The sequence below is a fragment of the Malus sylvestris genome, chromosome 9 (assembly GCF_916048215.2).
Source record: "Malus sylvestris chromosome 9, drMalSylv7.2, whole genome shotgun sequence".
Classification (NCBI taxonomy): Eukaryota; Viridiplantae; Streptophyta; class Magnoliopsida; order Rosales; family Rosaceae; genus Malus; species Malus sylvestris.
Window position 1 is genome coordinate 29478931 of NC_062268.1, and position 15628 is coordinate 29494558.

Sequence of the window (15628 nt, forward strand, 5' to 3'; positions counted from 1 at the left end):
ATTGCTAAAAAAGGATATTTCTATTCAGACGCTCATTTTTATCTCATACACTCTTATTAATTTTTTGTCATTGATCTATTTAATTCATTCGATCCAATGACCGAAATTAATCTATTTCACTTCATTTGATCTGACGGCCGAAATTGAAGCTTGAGATGTCCCCTCTCCTCCCACGTTTTTGGATCTTCAAGGCTCCAAACACAGGCCCAAAATGGCTAGAATTAAAGTTTGAGATGTCCTGAACATAATTGCAGAAGGCCTCAAACACAAAAGATATCATCTTGGATGCCAAAAAGCCCAAATAAGCCTAAAATGTTACTTTGACAACATTGTGTTTTGCTCCTTCATTTCATCACCATAATTAAACCGCTTGGTATAAAGGTCTGAAACTTTGACACAAACACATTGAAAGACAAACAAACATCCTCCAATTAGAATCACTCCAAAATTCATCCGTTTGTATACTTTCTGCTCAAGAGGAAATCGAATGTCCTACATTGGAAATATAATTCAAAGTATTAAAATTATACCAAAATAACCAATAAATTAATACTAAGATTAGGGTAAAATATATAGTATAATATCGGCTCACCATTGATCAAATCGGATTGTTACAAAAACACCGGGTTTCAAAGTAACACAGTCTAATTAAAAGATCTCACTTCATTGAGCATGTCTAACTTATTTTTTTTCACAGTAGTAGGAAAGGGTAAAAGAATATGAACTATTGTAGAACATACAATGCATTACAGATGTATGATAATTAGGCTTCACATCTTGGTATGGGTCGTATCTCTCTTATTATCGCAATTACTCAGTATTCTCATCTTGGACCCCAAGTATCTAACCAACATCCAAAATCAACCTAATCCCCATCCAATCCAATAACCAGAGACGGTATTTTCTTTTATATCTACGACAATGCTGTATAAGGAGGATGAAGGACGTTGCAGGAGAAGGAACACAGAAGTAGGTGAAACTTAGGATAAGCCACATAATTAGCCATGCATAATAATTTGGTTTGTCTTCATCTTCTACAAAAATCGAACTTACAATTTCTCACAGGTTAAGAGGAATACCAATAAACTGGATATATATATTTGAATACAATTAAACTTAAAGGGTTAACTAAGTATTTTTATTAACAACTCCTAAAATAGCATTGCTAAAAAAAGAATATTTCTATTCACACGCTCATTTTTATCTCATACACTCTTATTAATTTTTTGTCATTGATCTATTTAATTCATTTGATCCAATGACTGAAATTGATCTATTTCACTTCATTTAATCCGACAGCCGAAATTGAAAAAGTGTGTCATAAGTAAAAATGGGTGCGTAGATAGCATTATCATTTAAAAAAAAAAAGTAGTGCTATTCACACACCATTTTTTCCCTTTCACACACCCTTGTTAATTTTTGTCCATTGATTTTCTTAAATTCCTTCAATCTGATGGCCGAAAATTAAGAGGAGTAAATGGCCGGCCTTGAGAGGGTGCAAGTGGTGCCACCATATAGGGCCCCCAAATCGGAAGGGCCCCCGATTTTTCAATTTTACATGCATATATGTATATATAGTAGTATGTGTAGAATATTACAAATTTCAGTTTTAGTGCAAGTGGTATTAATGCTTCTTATAGAGGATAGGTTTGAAACTCTTCTCCATCATTTTTTCAATTTATTTTTATTAAATGCATAAGCTTACACAAAATAATATAAAAATTTCACACAATAACATGAAAATTCGAACCCTAATTCTCTAAATAGTTAAAGAAAAACAATATGTCACATTCCTACTTGTTAATATGTTAAATTAAGCTCAATTAAAAACTAAATTATTTTTTTGAACAAAAAAAAAAAATCTTTGGTACTTTTTAAGACCTCAAATTCACTTTGTCACATGCCTCTAAAATATCAGGCTGGCCTGAAGGAGTATCTAAATGGTGAAAATGTTTGTGTGAATAGCATCACCCTGGAAAAAATTGTCCCCTTGTTGAGGGATGATATGAGATCAATAACCACAAGGCCTACCGTTGAGCGCTTTTTCACCGTAGAATATACTCCGGCGTAGTTTTGCCGCAATATGCTGTAATTCAAAGATGAAAAGACAAGCAACGCAATAATCCCACTCACCTTCCTTTCCACTTCCGTCGGGAAAAGTTTGGTCTGCCAACATCCATAACTGATTGATTCCAGTGATATCGGCTGACTGAATGCTCTGGATCTAATTTTGCTGCCAATTGGGACTCACTCTGTAAGTAAAACAACTGTGTGCTGCTATTGTTTCGGCACTTCAAATTTGTTCCCCTTTTGTTTGCACACCAACTGTTTGTATCATTGTCTGAGACACGAATTCAAACCATTGATTACGTACTTTCCTCCAAGGAGTTAAGACTTTGCTCAGCATATGCTCTCATGTAATATTTTTCGTCTCTCCGAAAACAGACATAATTGTTCAAATTCAAGAGGGATTGGCATTTGAAATGATAAAGAGTTGGGTTTTGCCTTGCAAGGTGTGTTTACCATATACGTCTTAAGAAACAAAGCAACAACATTGTCACATAGTTTATTTTTTTGTCTTTGTATGCCAAGGTTTTCTAAATTTGAATTGCAACATAGGCATTGAAGTTTCCCTCATCAAATTTCGAAGGATCCAACCAGTTTCGGTGCAAAGGAGCCAAGATGGAGCTCACTATAACTCGCCCTGATGATTGGCACCTTCACCTTCGTGACGGTGAACTTCTGCAGGCGGTAGTCCCGCACAGGTTGATTTTCTTTGAAAATGCAAATACAAGCATTTATTTTCTGCTTCAAGCTGTAGTACTATTCTGATGTCAAATTCACCCCCAGTGCAAGTCATTTTGGAAGAGCAATTGTGATGCCTAATCTGAAACCTCCCATTACCACCACAGCTGCAGCTGTGGCTTATCGAGAATCCATCTTGAAAGCAATGCCTGCCGGTAGTGACTTCACACCACTTATGACCCTTTATTTGACTGATACCACAGAACCTAATGAGATCAAGCTCGCAAGTAAGTCCAACTCTAATATATGATATGCAGCTTTTGATGCCTGTCGTTCAGATTATAACATTCTTCAACTCTGGTCAACCCATTTGCAGTTTGCTACCTATTTCTACTATTTGTTTTCTTTGAGTATAAGAATTTGATAGATATTTTGAAATAACTCAGTATGTAATTGATTGGCCATGAATTCTAAACAATCAACTTTTCGTTCTCCTCTCGCTGTTTTAGCTTTTCTTTTGGGCTCTTTCTTTCTTGTTAGTTTTCAATAAGTTTCTATATCTGTTCGTTGTTAGATATCCCAGTGATGTAACATTTTTGGTTATGTAATGGAAATTTTCCCTCCAGGACAAGTTTACAAAGAACGAATTCCATTTATTTGTATAGTAAGATGCATGCAGGCCCTTTGTTCTTAGCTTTTCTTCTCCAGATGGAATGCTGTTATTGCTTTTGAAAAAAATTTCTTTTCCGTTCCCTTACTTTCTCTATGTTATAGTGTACCCTGATCATTTTGATTGCATTGACAGGAAGAAGTGGGGTTGTTTATGCTGTGAAGTTGTACCCTGCTGGTGCCACAACAAACTCTCAAGATGGGGTTACAGATCTCTTTGGAAGATGCCTACCTGTCCTTGAGGAGATGGCTGAACTTAATATACCTCTGCTGGTATTCTTGCTGCCTAAAAAACTTCAATTACTTTCTTTATCCTTGCCCATACCTGTGTAAATGGTGGTTATGGAGCTTGCTCCTGCATTGTTTACCTCTCCCTCTCTCTCTCTCTCTCTCTCTCTCTCTCGTGTTTTCAACTGAAATCGAGGACATGAAAAGAAATTCATCAGAGCATTTATTTGCTTACAGTTATTGTGTGACTGGTCAGCATGGTTTTGTAGACAGCTCTTCACCCTAATTTCATAAGTTACAATTAAGTCAAATATAATCTTCCCTCATAATCTATAGCTTTATGAAAAATCAGACACCACCAAGCCAATGTGATCATCTCTGTAATTATATCAGAGGATGTTAATTATAGGAAGATATGGTTTATTTGGGGTTTTTCTTTGTCATTGTAGGATTGTCTATATATAGCCTTATTGTAGTAGACTGGTACAGTTGTGGAGATTTTGGCATATTGATTTCAGAATCAATAAAACTCCGCCTATGTCTTACATGGCCGGTCCCAAGCCCGGATAAAGGAGGAGGGGGAGGGCGTCAGGTAGTCGACAGCCGGCACTCCATGATCACGTCGAATCCTTATGAAAATGAATCCAGAACAAAATCGCGCTAAAGCTAGGGCGTCACCCGTAAGTGGCGCGCTGTGTGGCCCGAACACAGTGATAAGTGAGCAAGGGTTGCTGTATCTCCATCGGCACCCGGATGCAGTGTTAAATGAGCAAGGGGGCCATAGAAACTTCTTTTCGAACGACTCCATTCAAAGTTGTTTGGGAGCATATGCTCCTATCAACTTTACCCGGGACACACAAAAGAAGTACTTTGATCCTATTAGACGGGGGAGGGTGAAGAAGCTAGGACAGAAGGGTAGAGTTCAAGAGAGCAAAATGCGTTTAGGAACGTGGAATATAGGAACCTTAACGGGAAAATCTATGGAAGTAGTGGAAGTTATGGTGAGGAGAAGGATAAATATTATGTGCCTACAAGAAACTAAGTGGGTTGGTAGTAAGGCAAAGGATCTAGAAAACTCAGGGTTTAAACTTTGGTATTCAGGCACAAATAGAACGAGAAACGGTGTTGGCATCATCGTGGACAAGACCTTGGTACAAGATGTTGTAGATGTCAAGAGGGTAGGAGATAGAATCATGGCAATCAAGATTGTAATAGGACAAGAACTTATCAATGTGATTAGTGCGTACGCACCTCAAGTAGGGTTGGATACGAGTTCGAAGGAGAAATTTTGGGAAGATCTTGGAGACTTGGTGCAAGGAATTGCTCAGACGGAGAAGTTATTTATAGGAGGAGATTTAAATGGACACGTGGGCAGGGAGACAGGCAACTATGGAGGTTTTCATGGTGGCCATGGTTTTGGGGAGAGAAACGAGGATGGGGAAGCTATCTTGGATTTTGCAATGGCATATGATCTCTTCTTAGCCAACACCTTCTTTAAGAAGAGAGAAGAACATGTGATCACCTACAAGAGTGGGTCGTCAAAAACACAAATAGATTTTCTTCTAATGAGGAAAGGGGATCGTATAACTTGTAAGGATTGCAAAGTTATACCAGGAGAGAGCGTGGCTAATCAACATCGCTTGTTGGTGATGGATGTACATATCAAAAGAGTAAGACAAAAGAACAAGACTTGGAAGTGCCCAAGGATTAGATGGTGGAATCTAAAAGAAGAAAAACAAGTCATTTTCAAAGAGAAGGTAATCACCCAATGTGTGTGGGATAGAGAGGGGGAAGCTAGCCAAATGTGGGATTCCATGGCTAGTTGTATCCGAAAAGTAGCGAAAGAGGTATTAGGAGAGTCCAAGGGCTTTGCCCCACACCAAAAGGAATCTTGGTGGTGGAATGAGGAGGTACAAACAAAGGTGAAGGCTAAGAAGGAATGTTGTAAAGCCTTATACAAGGAGAGGACCGATGAAAATGGTGAAAGGTATAGAAAAGCGAAGCAAGAGGCGAAGAAAGCTGTCAGAGAAGCTAAGTTAGCGGCTTACGACGATATGTATAAACGACTAGATACCAAAGAAGGAGAGTTGGATATCTATAAACTATCTAGAGCAAGGGAAAAGAAGACAAGGGACCTAAACCAAGTGAGGTGCATCAAGGATGAGGATGGAAAGGTTCTTGCTACAGAGAACGCGGTTAAAGACAGATGGAGAGGTTATTTTCATAATCTTTTCAATGAAGGACATGAAATGAGTGCTTCTTTAGGGGAGTTGAGTAACTCAGAAGAGTGTAGAAACTACTCTTTTTATCGTCGAATCCGGAAGGAAGAAGTGGTTGTAGCTTTGAAGAAGATGAAGCATAAAAAAGCAATAGGCCCAGACAATATACCAATCGAAGTGTGGAAACTTTTGGGAGAGACAGGTATAACATGGCTCACTGACCTTTTCAATAGGATTTTGAAAACGAAGAAGATGCCAAATGAGTGGCGAACGAGCACTTTGGTGCCTATCTACAAGAATAAGGGCGACGTACAAAATTGCATGAACTATAGGGGTATTAAGCTAATGAGTCATACAATGAAGCTCTGGGAGAGAGTCATTGAGCATAGATTGAGGCAAGAGACACGGGTTTCAGACAACCAATTCGGGTTCATGCCAGGGCGCTCAACCATGGAGGCAATCTATCTCTTACGAAGATTGATGGAAAGATATAGAGATGGGAAAAAGAATTTACACATGGTCTTTATAGATTTGGAAAAAGCGTATGATAGGGTCCCAAGAGACATTCTTTGGAGGATTTTAGAGAAGAAAGGAGTACGAGTAGCATATATCCAAGCTATAAAGGATATGTATGAAGGAGCAAAGACTGCCGTAAGAACTCATGAAGGACAAACCGAAAGCTTTCCCATAACTGTAGGATTACATCAAGGCTCATCCTTAAGTCCTTACCTTTTTGCGTTGGTAATGGATGAGTTAACAGGACATATTCAAGATGATATTCCTTGGTGTATGCTTTTCGCAGACGATATAGTGTTGATAGATGAAACTCAGGAAGGGGTAAATGCAAAGCTTAATCTTTGGAGAGAAGTGTTGGAATCTAAAGGTCTTCGCTTAAGCCGATCAAAGACAGAATATATGGAGTGCAAGTTCAGTGCAAATGGAGGCCAAAACGAGTTAGGGGTGAGGATCGGAGATCAAGAAATACCAAAGAGCGACCGTTTTCGTTACCTAGGATCTATCTTGCAAAAGAACGGAGAATTAGATGGAGATCTCAACCATAGAATACAAGCTGGATGGATGAAGTGGAAGAGTGCATCCGGCGTGTTGTGTGACCGCCGTATGCCATTGAAGCTCAAGGGAAAATTTTATAGGACGGCAATAAGGCCGGCGATGCTGTATGGCACAGAATGTTGGGCGGTGAAACATCAACACGTACACAAAATGGGTGTAGCGGAGATGAGGATGCTTCGTTGGATGTGTGGGCACACGAGAAAGGATAAGATTAGGAATGAGGATATCCGGGGTAAAGTAGGAGTAGCCGAAATTGAAGGAAAGATGAGAGAAAATCGGTTACGGTGGTTTGGACATGTGCAAAGAAGGCCTACTGACGCTCCGATTAGAAGATGCGACTATGGGACAGAGGTTCAGGGCCGAAGGGGTAGAGGAAGACCTAGGAAAACTTTGGAAGAGACTCTAAGAAAAGACTTAGAGTACTTGGATCTAACGAAGGACATGACACAGGATCGAGCACAATGGCGTTCTAAGATTCATATAGCCGATCCCACTCAGTGACTTGGATTTTCCAAGTCTCCAACCGAGAAGTTTTCCTCACTCGGGAAATTAAGGGAACACTACCCCAACCTACATGCTCCACTCAGAAAGCTTCAACATACAAGTTTCAACAAAAGAAAATTCAAAGAACTTAGCGAAGAAGGCTTTGGTGTATTTAACACAATACGTTGAAATGAAGGAAAGCTTATTTATTGATATCCCCGATAAGCTACAAATATGTACATATACATGAGTCAAAATAAACACACAAGAGGGAGCCTTCACAAAGGTTGCTTAGGAGAAGTCTCAGCAGTCGGTAGAGCCCCAGAAAGAGAAGGCACCGGAGGGGGATCATTTGGAGCCTCAGTACTGGACAGAACCCTAGAAGGAGGAGGCATCAGAGGTTGATCATTCGGAGCTTCATTACGCGGTACAGCTCCAGAAGACGAAGGCAATAAATGCCTTTGGAACAAACCCACAAATCTCTGATGATCAAGTAAAACCTGACCATCAGTTTCCTTCATCTGGTCAAGCTTCCTCTTCATGTTTGTAGCATAGTCATGTGCGAGCCGGTGCAACTGTTTATTCTCATGCTTGAGCCCTCTAATCTCCTGTTTGAGACTCATCACTTCAGCCGCCAATGATTCAACTTGGCGGGTTCGAGCAAATAGGCGTTGGGCCATATTAGACACAGAACCTGCACACTGAACACTGAGAGCCAGGGAATCCTTAACAGCTAACTCATCAGACCGTTTGGAAAGTAGTCTGTTATCTTTAGGAGTGAGAAGGTTCCTGGCCACCACCGCAGCGGTCATATCATTCTTCATCACGGAATCCCCAACGGTAAGAGGACCAGTAGGGGAGACGAAGGATGGGCGCCATATGTTGTCTGGAGAAGGCGGGGCTGTCTCTTCAACAAGGTTCAAGTCAAAACGACGGTCGGAGGGGCCAGACATTTTCAAAGGTGTTGAAGAGAGAAGAGGTCGGACAAATCAAGATCTTAGAAGTGCAAGAATGAAGCTTCTACTGGTGGAGATTCAAGTGTGCTTTGGAACTTAATGCCAGCCCCTATAAAAATCTGCACTCGACGGAGCTTCAGAAATCGAAGAGGCGCCTGCTCAGAAATCGAAGAGGCGTTTGCTTTCTCAAAAGCTGGGCTGCTTAGAGATCACGAGGGTTGATCTCAGAAATCGAAGAGGCGTTTGCTTTCTCAAAAGTTGGGCTGCTCAAAGACCACGAAGGCCGATCTCAGAAATCGAAGAGGCGCTCGCTTTCTCAAAAGCTGGGCTCCCCAGAGACCACGAGGGCCGATCTCAGAAATCGAAGAGGCACCTACTTTTCCAGCCTTGTCAGCACCTGTCACACGCACACTCAGCTTTGCGGAAATTATGGGCATTCTGTAGAAGACTTCTGGGGAAGTAGAAAACACATGAATCTTACTGTTCAATCACCCACTTCCCACACGCAACAATAGCTCATGGGTACCACAAATAACTTTGCCAAAGTTCTCTGCCAAAGTTGAGCACGTGAAGCTTGCAGCTCCCACTACATCGCTCTGACCAAGAAGGGTAAAAGAATAGCAAAGAAACAGCACTAACAAAGTTTAGACCCATAAATTTTGAAGGTCTAGCTACCATATTATTACCCACAAGGGTAAAGGAACAGTACCACTGCTGGATAATTGGAAAGTCCCTGTGTGTCAACCTCTGTGCTTCGTGGCAAGGTAGACTAGCAAACATGCCCAACCTTTACTCACATTCGAGAAAACACTCCCAATAAGATTGCTTGCTCCAAAATCGAAGAGGCACCGTCCTCCGAATCTCGAGAGCCAGACTCCCAACATGACTACTTTCTTAAAAATCGAAGAGAGGGTAAAGGAACAGTACCATTGCTGGATAATTGGAAAGTCCCTGTGTGTCAACCTCTGTGCTTCGTGGCAAGGTAGACTAGCAAACATGCCCAACCTTTACTCACATTCGAGAAAACACTCCCAACAAGATTGCTTGCTCCAAAATCGAAGAGGCACCGCCCTCCGAATCTCGAGAGCCAGACTCCCAACATGATTACTTTCTCAAAAATTGAAGAGACACTGCTCCCCTAATCTTCGAGAGCCAGACCCCCAGCATGATTGCTTTCTCAAAAATCGATGAGGCATCGTTCTCCGAATCAATCGAAGAGGCGCTCGCTTTCTCAAAAGCTGGGCTGCTCAGAGACCACGAGGGCCGATCTCAGAAATCGAAGAGGCACCTACTTTTCTAGCCTTGTCAGCACCTGTCACACGCACACTCAGCTTTGCAGAAATTATGGGCATTCTGTCGAAGACTTCTGGTGAAGTAGAAAGCACATGAATCTTACTGTTCAATCACCCACTTCCCACACGCAACAATAGCTCATGGGTACCACAGATAACTTTGCCAAAGTTCTCTGCCAAAGTTGAGCACGTGAAGCTTGCAGCTCCCACTACATCGCTCTGACCAAGAAAGGTAAAAGAATAGCAAAGAAACAGCACTAGCAAAGTTTAGACACATAAATTTTGAAGGTCTAGCTACCATATTATTACCCACAAGGGTAAAGGAACAGTACCACTGCTGGATAATTGGAAAGTCCCTGTGTGTCAACCTCTGTGCTTCGTGGCAAGGTAGACTAGCAAACATGCCCAACCTTTACTCACATTCGAGACAACACTCCCAACAGGATTGCTTGCTCCAAAATCGAAGAGGCACCGCCCTCCGAATCTCGAGAGCCAGACTCCCAACATGATTACTTCCTCAAAAATCGAAGAGACACTGCTCTCCGAATCTCGAGAGCCAGACCCCCAGCATGATTGCTTTCTCAAAAATCGATGAGGCATCGTTCTCCGAATCTCGAGAGCCAGATACCACAGACCACTTTTTCAAAGTGCTCTGACAGAGTTAAAACATGTGAAACTGGCAGCTCCCACTACCGTGCTATGACCAAGCAGGGTAAAGGAATAGCATTACTACTTGTTGTTAGGGAGACTCCTATATATGTCGACCTCCATCCCCAACGGACAGGCAGACCTGCAAAAATGCTCAACCCTTCATCATATCTGAGAGGGCACTCCCAACGAAGCCTTTCGAAATATTCAGCTTTCTTTCCCCCCGATAATACCTCTGCAAACAAGCTATACTAGAGCAAGAATATCTCATATCATCAGGGTTAAAAGCAAGAGTATCCCATATCATGCTTTTTCCCTGTCTTTTCCTTTGGTCTTGTTTTTACCTGCAAGACAAGGAGAAAGAGAGCAATCAGTCAGCACTTGGAATCAAGCTTCCAGCCAGGAACTGACTGCCTGGAACCCCTTACCTGATTACTTACCTGGCATTGCTCTCGAGTACTCATCTTCAACATCTTATGTTTCCAGGGAAGATTCCGCATCTGCTTGAGGAACAGATAGGGCAAGTGCGAAGGATACAAGGAAGCATGTGGAGACAAGCGTAACAGCACACGTGCCGATACATCCATTACTCTATCAAAAGCAAAAGTATCCCATATCAGCAGGGTGGAACGTACTCTAGATTTGATGGACTTGTTTTGACCCTCAAATTCTTCAGTCGGCCTTATACTTTGGAGGAAACCAGAAAACCCTCCAGCTCAGTTCAAGAATAAGCCTGTGGAAAGTTACTTCTTCAAAAGCAAAAGTATCTCATATCATCTCTTCTCATTTTTCTTCTCTTTATCCTTCATGCTGCTGCAAGATGGGGAGAAGGTGAACAATCAGTCGGAGCTCTGATTGCTTACCTTGTCTGTCACCTCTTTCAGCAGACCCCCTAGCTCGGCGACTTAGGGGACTCCTACTACATGGTTTGTATCGCGCTTGACCAAGCCTGAAACTACAAGTAAGCTTCAAGTGAAATTGATACATTACCTTGTGCATCTCCACCAGTTAAAGATACCACCCCTGGATGGAGGAAGAGTACTTCCAGAGAAGATGCCACATCTACTTATGAGACAGATAAGGCAAGTCAAGACGACACCACACTCCGATATTTAGAAGTTTCGTGATTACGAGATCATTCTCCCACAATATTTCCGAATGTCATTTGTACTAAATCATTCACTTGTACTCACTAAAGGAGAGCTTGAACCTATGTACTTGTGTAAACCCTTCACAATTAATGAGAACTCTTCTATTCCGTGGACGTAGCCAATCTGGGTGAACCACGTACATCTTGTGTTTGCTTTCATATCTCTATCCATTTATATACTTATCCACACTAATGACCGGAGCAATCTAGCGAAGATCACAAAAAGCGACCGTTTTCGCTACCTAGGATCTATCTTGCAAGAGAACGGAGAATTAGATAGAGATCTCAACCATAGAATACGAGCTGGATGGATGAAGTGTAAGAGTGCATCCGGCGTGTTGTGTGACCGTCGTTGGCCACTGAAGCTCAAGGAAAAATTTTATAGGACGGCAATAAGGCCAGCGATGTTGTATGGCACAGAATGTTGGGCGGTGAAGCATCAACACGTACACAAAATAGGTGTAGCGGAGATGAGGATGCTTCGTGGGATGTGTGGGCACACGAGAAAGGATAAGATTGGGAATGAGGATATCCGAGGTAAAGTAGGAGTAGCCGAAATTGTAGGAAAGATGAGAGAAAATCAGCTCCGGTGATTTGGACATGTGCAAAGAAGGCCGACTGACGCTCCGGTTCGAAGATGTGACTACGGGACAGAGGTTCAGGGCCGAAGGGGTAGAGGAAGACCTAGGAAAACTTTGGAAGAGACTCTAAGAAAAGACTTAGAGTACTTGGATCTAACGGAGGACATGACACAAAACCGAGCGCAATGGCGTTCTAGGATTCATATAGCCGACCCCACTTAGTGGGAAAAGGCTTTGTTGTTGTTGTTGTTGTTGTTGATTTCAGAATCAATAAACAGTTGGGTTTACTTTGTCTATGTTTCTCCCCTTCTCTCTCCCATCTCTCTTTCTTCTCTTAACTTCTGTACTTTTCCTCTCTCCTTTCTACTTCCCTCCCAATCTCTAAAATTTGAAAAGAAGTGATGTATGTTTGTGCTACCTCAGTACCCAAATAAAATGTGTAATACGTAGTAGACAGAAAATAAAAGCTTTCCAGTGCTCCAACTTTACAGCATATAAAGTTTAGGCTGATTTTAAGCCAGTAATTGATTGATTGTTTAATAGTAAAGTGAGCTATAGGAAAAGTACAACCTATAACGAATTACATGTTGAACTTCACAGCATGTTTTTTCCCAAAAATTTGAAAAGAAGCGATGTATGTTTGTGCTACCTCAGTACCCAAATAAAATGTGTAATACTTAGTAGACAAAACATAAAGGTTTCCAGTGCTCTAACTTTACAGCATATAAAGTTTAGGCTGATTTGAAGACGGTAGTTGATTGATTGTTTAATAGTAAAGTGGGCTGTAGGAAAAGTACAACCTATAACGGATTACATGTTGAACTTCACAGCATGTTGTTTTCCTTGATAGTTGTATTGTGCGTCCAATGTGTGAAGACATGATCTTGAATTACAGCTTTGATATGCATGTGCTATTTTTTTTTTAGGTTCATGGGGAGGTTACAGATCCTGATGTTGATGTTTTTGATCGTGAAAGGGTCTTCATTGACACTGTTTTACGACCATTAATCCAAAGGCTTCCAAAGCTAAAGGTCGTGATGGAGCATATTACTACCATGGATGCGGCTAAGTTTGTAGAGTCTTGTGAAGAAGGTATGCCTTATCACTTAAATGATGACTTCTGCCATGCACCTTTACTTTCATCCTCTCGTTTGGACAGCATATATATTGCCACTTATTATCGTAATTCATTATTCCAGTTTGGTATTGGACATCCTAATTTCATATGGTGTGAATTTTCTAGGTTCTGTAGCAGCAACTGTTACTCCACAACATCTTCTTCTGAATAGAAACTCCCTTTTCCAAGGAGGATTGCAGCCTCATAATTACTGTTTACCTGTACTCAAAAGAGAAATTCACAGTAAGTTCCATTTAACAGCTACACATCTTCATGCAGAATTGCTGCATGTTGTAAAACCACATGATTCACTCATGATTTATAAAAATAAAAATAGTTTTGTAGCACTCTCTCTCTCTCTCTCCCAGTATGTGCGTGGAGCTAGTTTATTATTTCTCTTTTTTTTTTCTGAGAAGATTTTATTATTTCTCATATAGGACAGGCTATTGTGTCTGCTGTTACTAGTGGAAGTAAAAGATTTTTCATTGGAACTGATAGCGCTCCTCATGAGAGACGTAGAAAAGAAAGTGCTTGTGGATGTGCTGGTATATACAGTGCTCCTGTTGCTTTATCATTATACGCCAAGGTCTTTGAAGAGGTAAGAAATTTGGATCTGCTTCTTGTTTGCACTTACATTTCGTTTCCTGTCTAATTTGATCAGAGAACCCTCATTAGAGTGAAAGAAGTCCATCCTTCACTTAAATTGTTATATGGATGCTTTCTTTATTGCCTACTTGTGTCATGACTCATTTGTTATCGGTGGTGTCTACAAAGGGGGGCAAAACATAATCTTATATTAATATATCCATTTAGCTTTCATTTGTTTCAGATATGTTCCAGCTTGCTCATATTTGTGTATGTACTATGTAGTTTGTCAACTGTTGACATTCTTGAGTTTTATTGATACTACAGTAGGACATATAATGTAGAGGTTGCACTTGGTGCGATGGCAAGTGTCTTCGCCCATGAGCGGTAGGTCTCGGGTTTGAGACTTGGGAGCAGCCTCTCCATAAAATGGGGGTAAGGCTAGCTGACATTCACCTCTCCCAGACCCTGCGTAAAGCGGGAGCCTTGTGCACTGGGTACGACCTTTACAATAGGACATATAATATGTCACATATTTTATGCTAGCTGTTCATATTTATGTTCAGAGTGGTATTAGTGTCCGACTAATGGCTTGCATTTTCTTAGTTTTTTTCACATTTGGACCTTACCCTCTACAAACCCAAGGCTATTTCTCCCTTGTCTATTTAACCTTCTCCGATATTGAATATTTTTAGCGACCACATTCTATTTGGACTTGTTGAGAGTATATAACAGACCGAATAATCCACATGTTAAGCTTAACAGCCACATCCTCCCATGTCAACCAATATAAGTTTTCCACGTACTTGGCTCAAGTGTCGGCATACGTTAGGGGGCATGTTGAGTGTATATCTTGTATCGAAATTGCCATTACCATTTGGTTTTGGGGTTATTGCTCTAGCAATAGAATTTATAGGCTGATATTAGTCTGTGTGTGGCTGTGCCCATTGGCTGAGGGCGGATGTGCTCCCCCTGGGCACATGAGTTTGACCATTATTTAGATTAGTTTAAAATTGTATATTGCTTGGAAAAAAAACAAGAACTCATAAAAAGACATGCACTTAGGTGGAGAGATCCCAATTTTTTTAAATGCTTGGAAGGTCTATTATGGAAAAGAAAGAAGCGTGGATTTCTTCTACGGTTGACGGGGACTTTTATTATCAAATTATGGTGGTAAGTAAGAGGCACTAAAGGGAGATTTGTTCCAAGTTAGATGCCGCCGGCCCTGTATATTTGCTATTCCAATTGAGTTTGAGTAGAAAGTTGTTCAAATTACTCTGCCTGCGGTTTATATGTAATGCAAGAGATAAATACTCAAGAAAAGTTGACTTTAGTCTTCTGATATTTGTTACATTTGCTACTGCTAATAGGTTTGCATGTTTCAGGCAGGTGCTATTGACAAGCTAGAAGCCTTTGTAAGCTTTAATGGCCCAGACTTCTATGGGCTTCCTCGAAACACGTCGAAGATAAAGCTGAGCAAGAATTCATTTAAGGTACCTGAATGTTTCTCTTTTCCGTTTGGAGACATTGTTCCGATGTTTGCTGGAGAAACACTTGAATGGCAGTCATCCATCAACTGATTCATCTGACAAGCCAAGCCGTTGAAATTTCGGATGTTAATTATTCATCTTTGTACTAACTTTTACTCCTGCCGTGCTGGGATTTGGAACTAGATACTGAACCAGCATAGGATGTGAGGTTTTAACGTAAAACCGATAACGCTTATTAAATGTTTGACACATATTCAGATTCTGCAGATTGCCACTGCATTCCCATTCAATAAATGAAGTCCGGAACCATTTCTGGAGAAATTTCATTCGTTTGTAGAACGTTAAAATGATTTTTTTCGTAATGCCTGTATACAATTAAATCCGTGTTTGTAAA

The 15628-nt window shown here is 40.9% G+C and overlaps 1 protein-coding gene across 2 annotated transcripts; it reads left to right on the forward strand.

Annotated features, from left to right (window-relative positions):
• Positions 1-1902: 1902 nt before the first annotated feature.
• Positions 1903-15555, forward strand: LOC126582306 (dihydroorotase, mitochondrial). Of its 2 annotated transcripts, XM_050246411.1 has the most exons (9): positions 1903-2254; positions 2446-2513; positions 2620-2765; positions 2851-3032; positions 3551-3687; positions 12969-13134; positions 13286-13402; positions 13597-13757; positions 15130-15555. In XM_050246411.1, the coding sequence occupies exons 2-9, from the start codon at positions 2484-2486 to the stop codon at positions 15322-15324; spliced, it is 1134 nt and encodes a 377-aa protein (XP_050102368.1). In that variant the 5' UTR covers positions 1903-2254; positions 2446-2483; the 3' UTR covers positions 15325-15555. The 2 variants fall into 2 exon arrangements, with proteins under 2 accessions (XP_050102368.1, XP_050102369.1); XM_050246412.1 differs by lacking the exon at positions 2446-2513.
• The last annotated feature ends 73 nt before the right edge of the window (positions 15556-15628 follow it).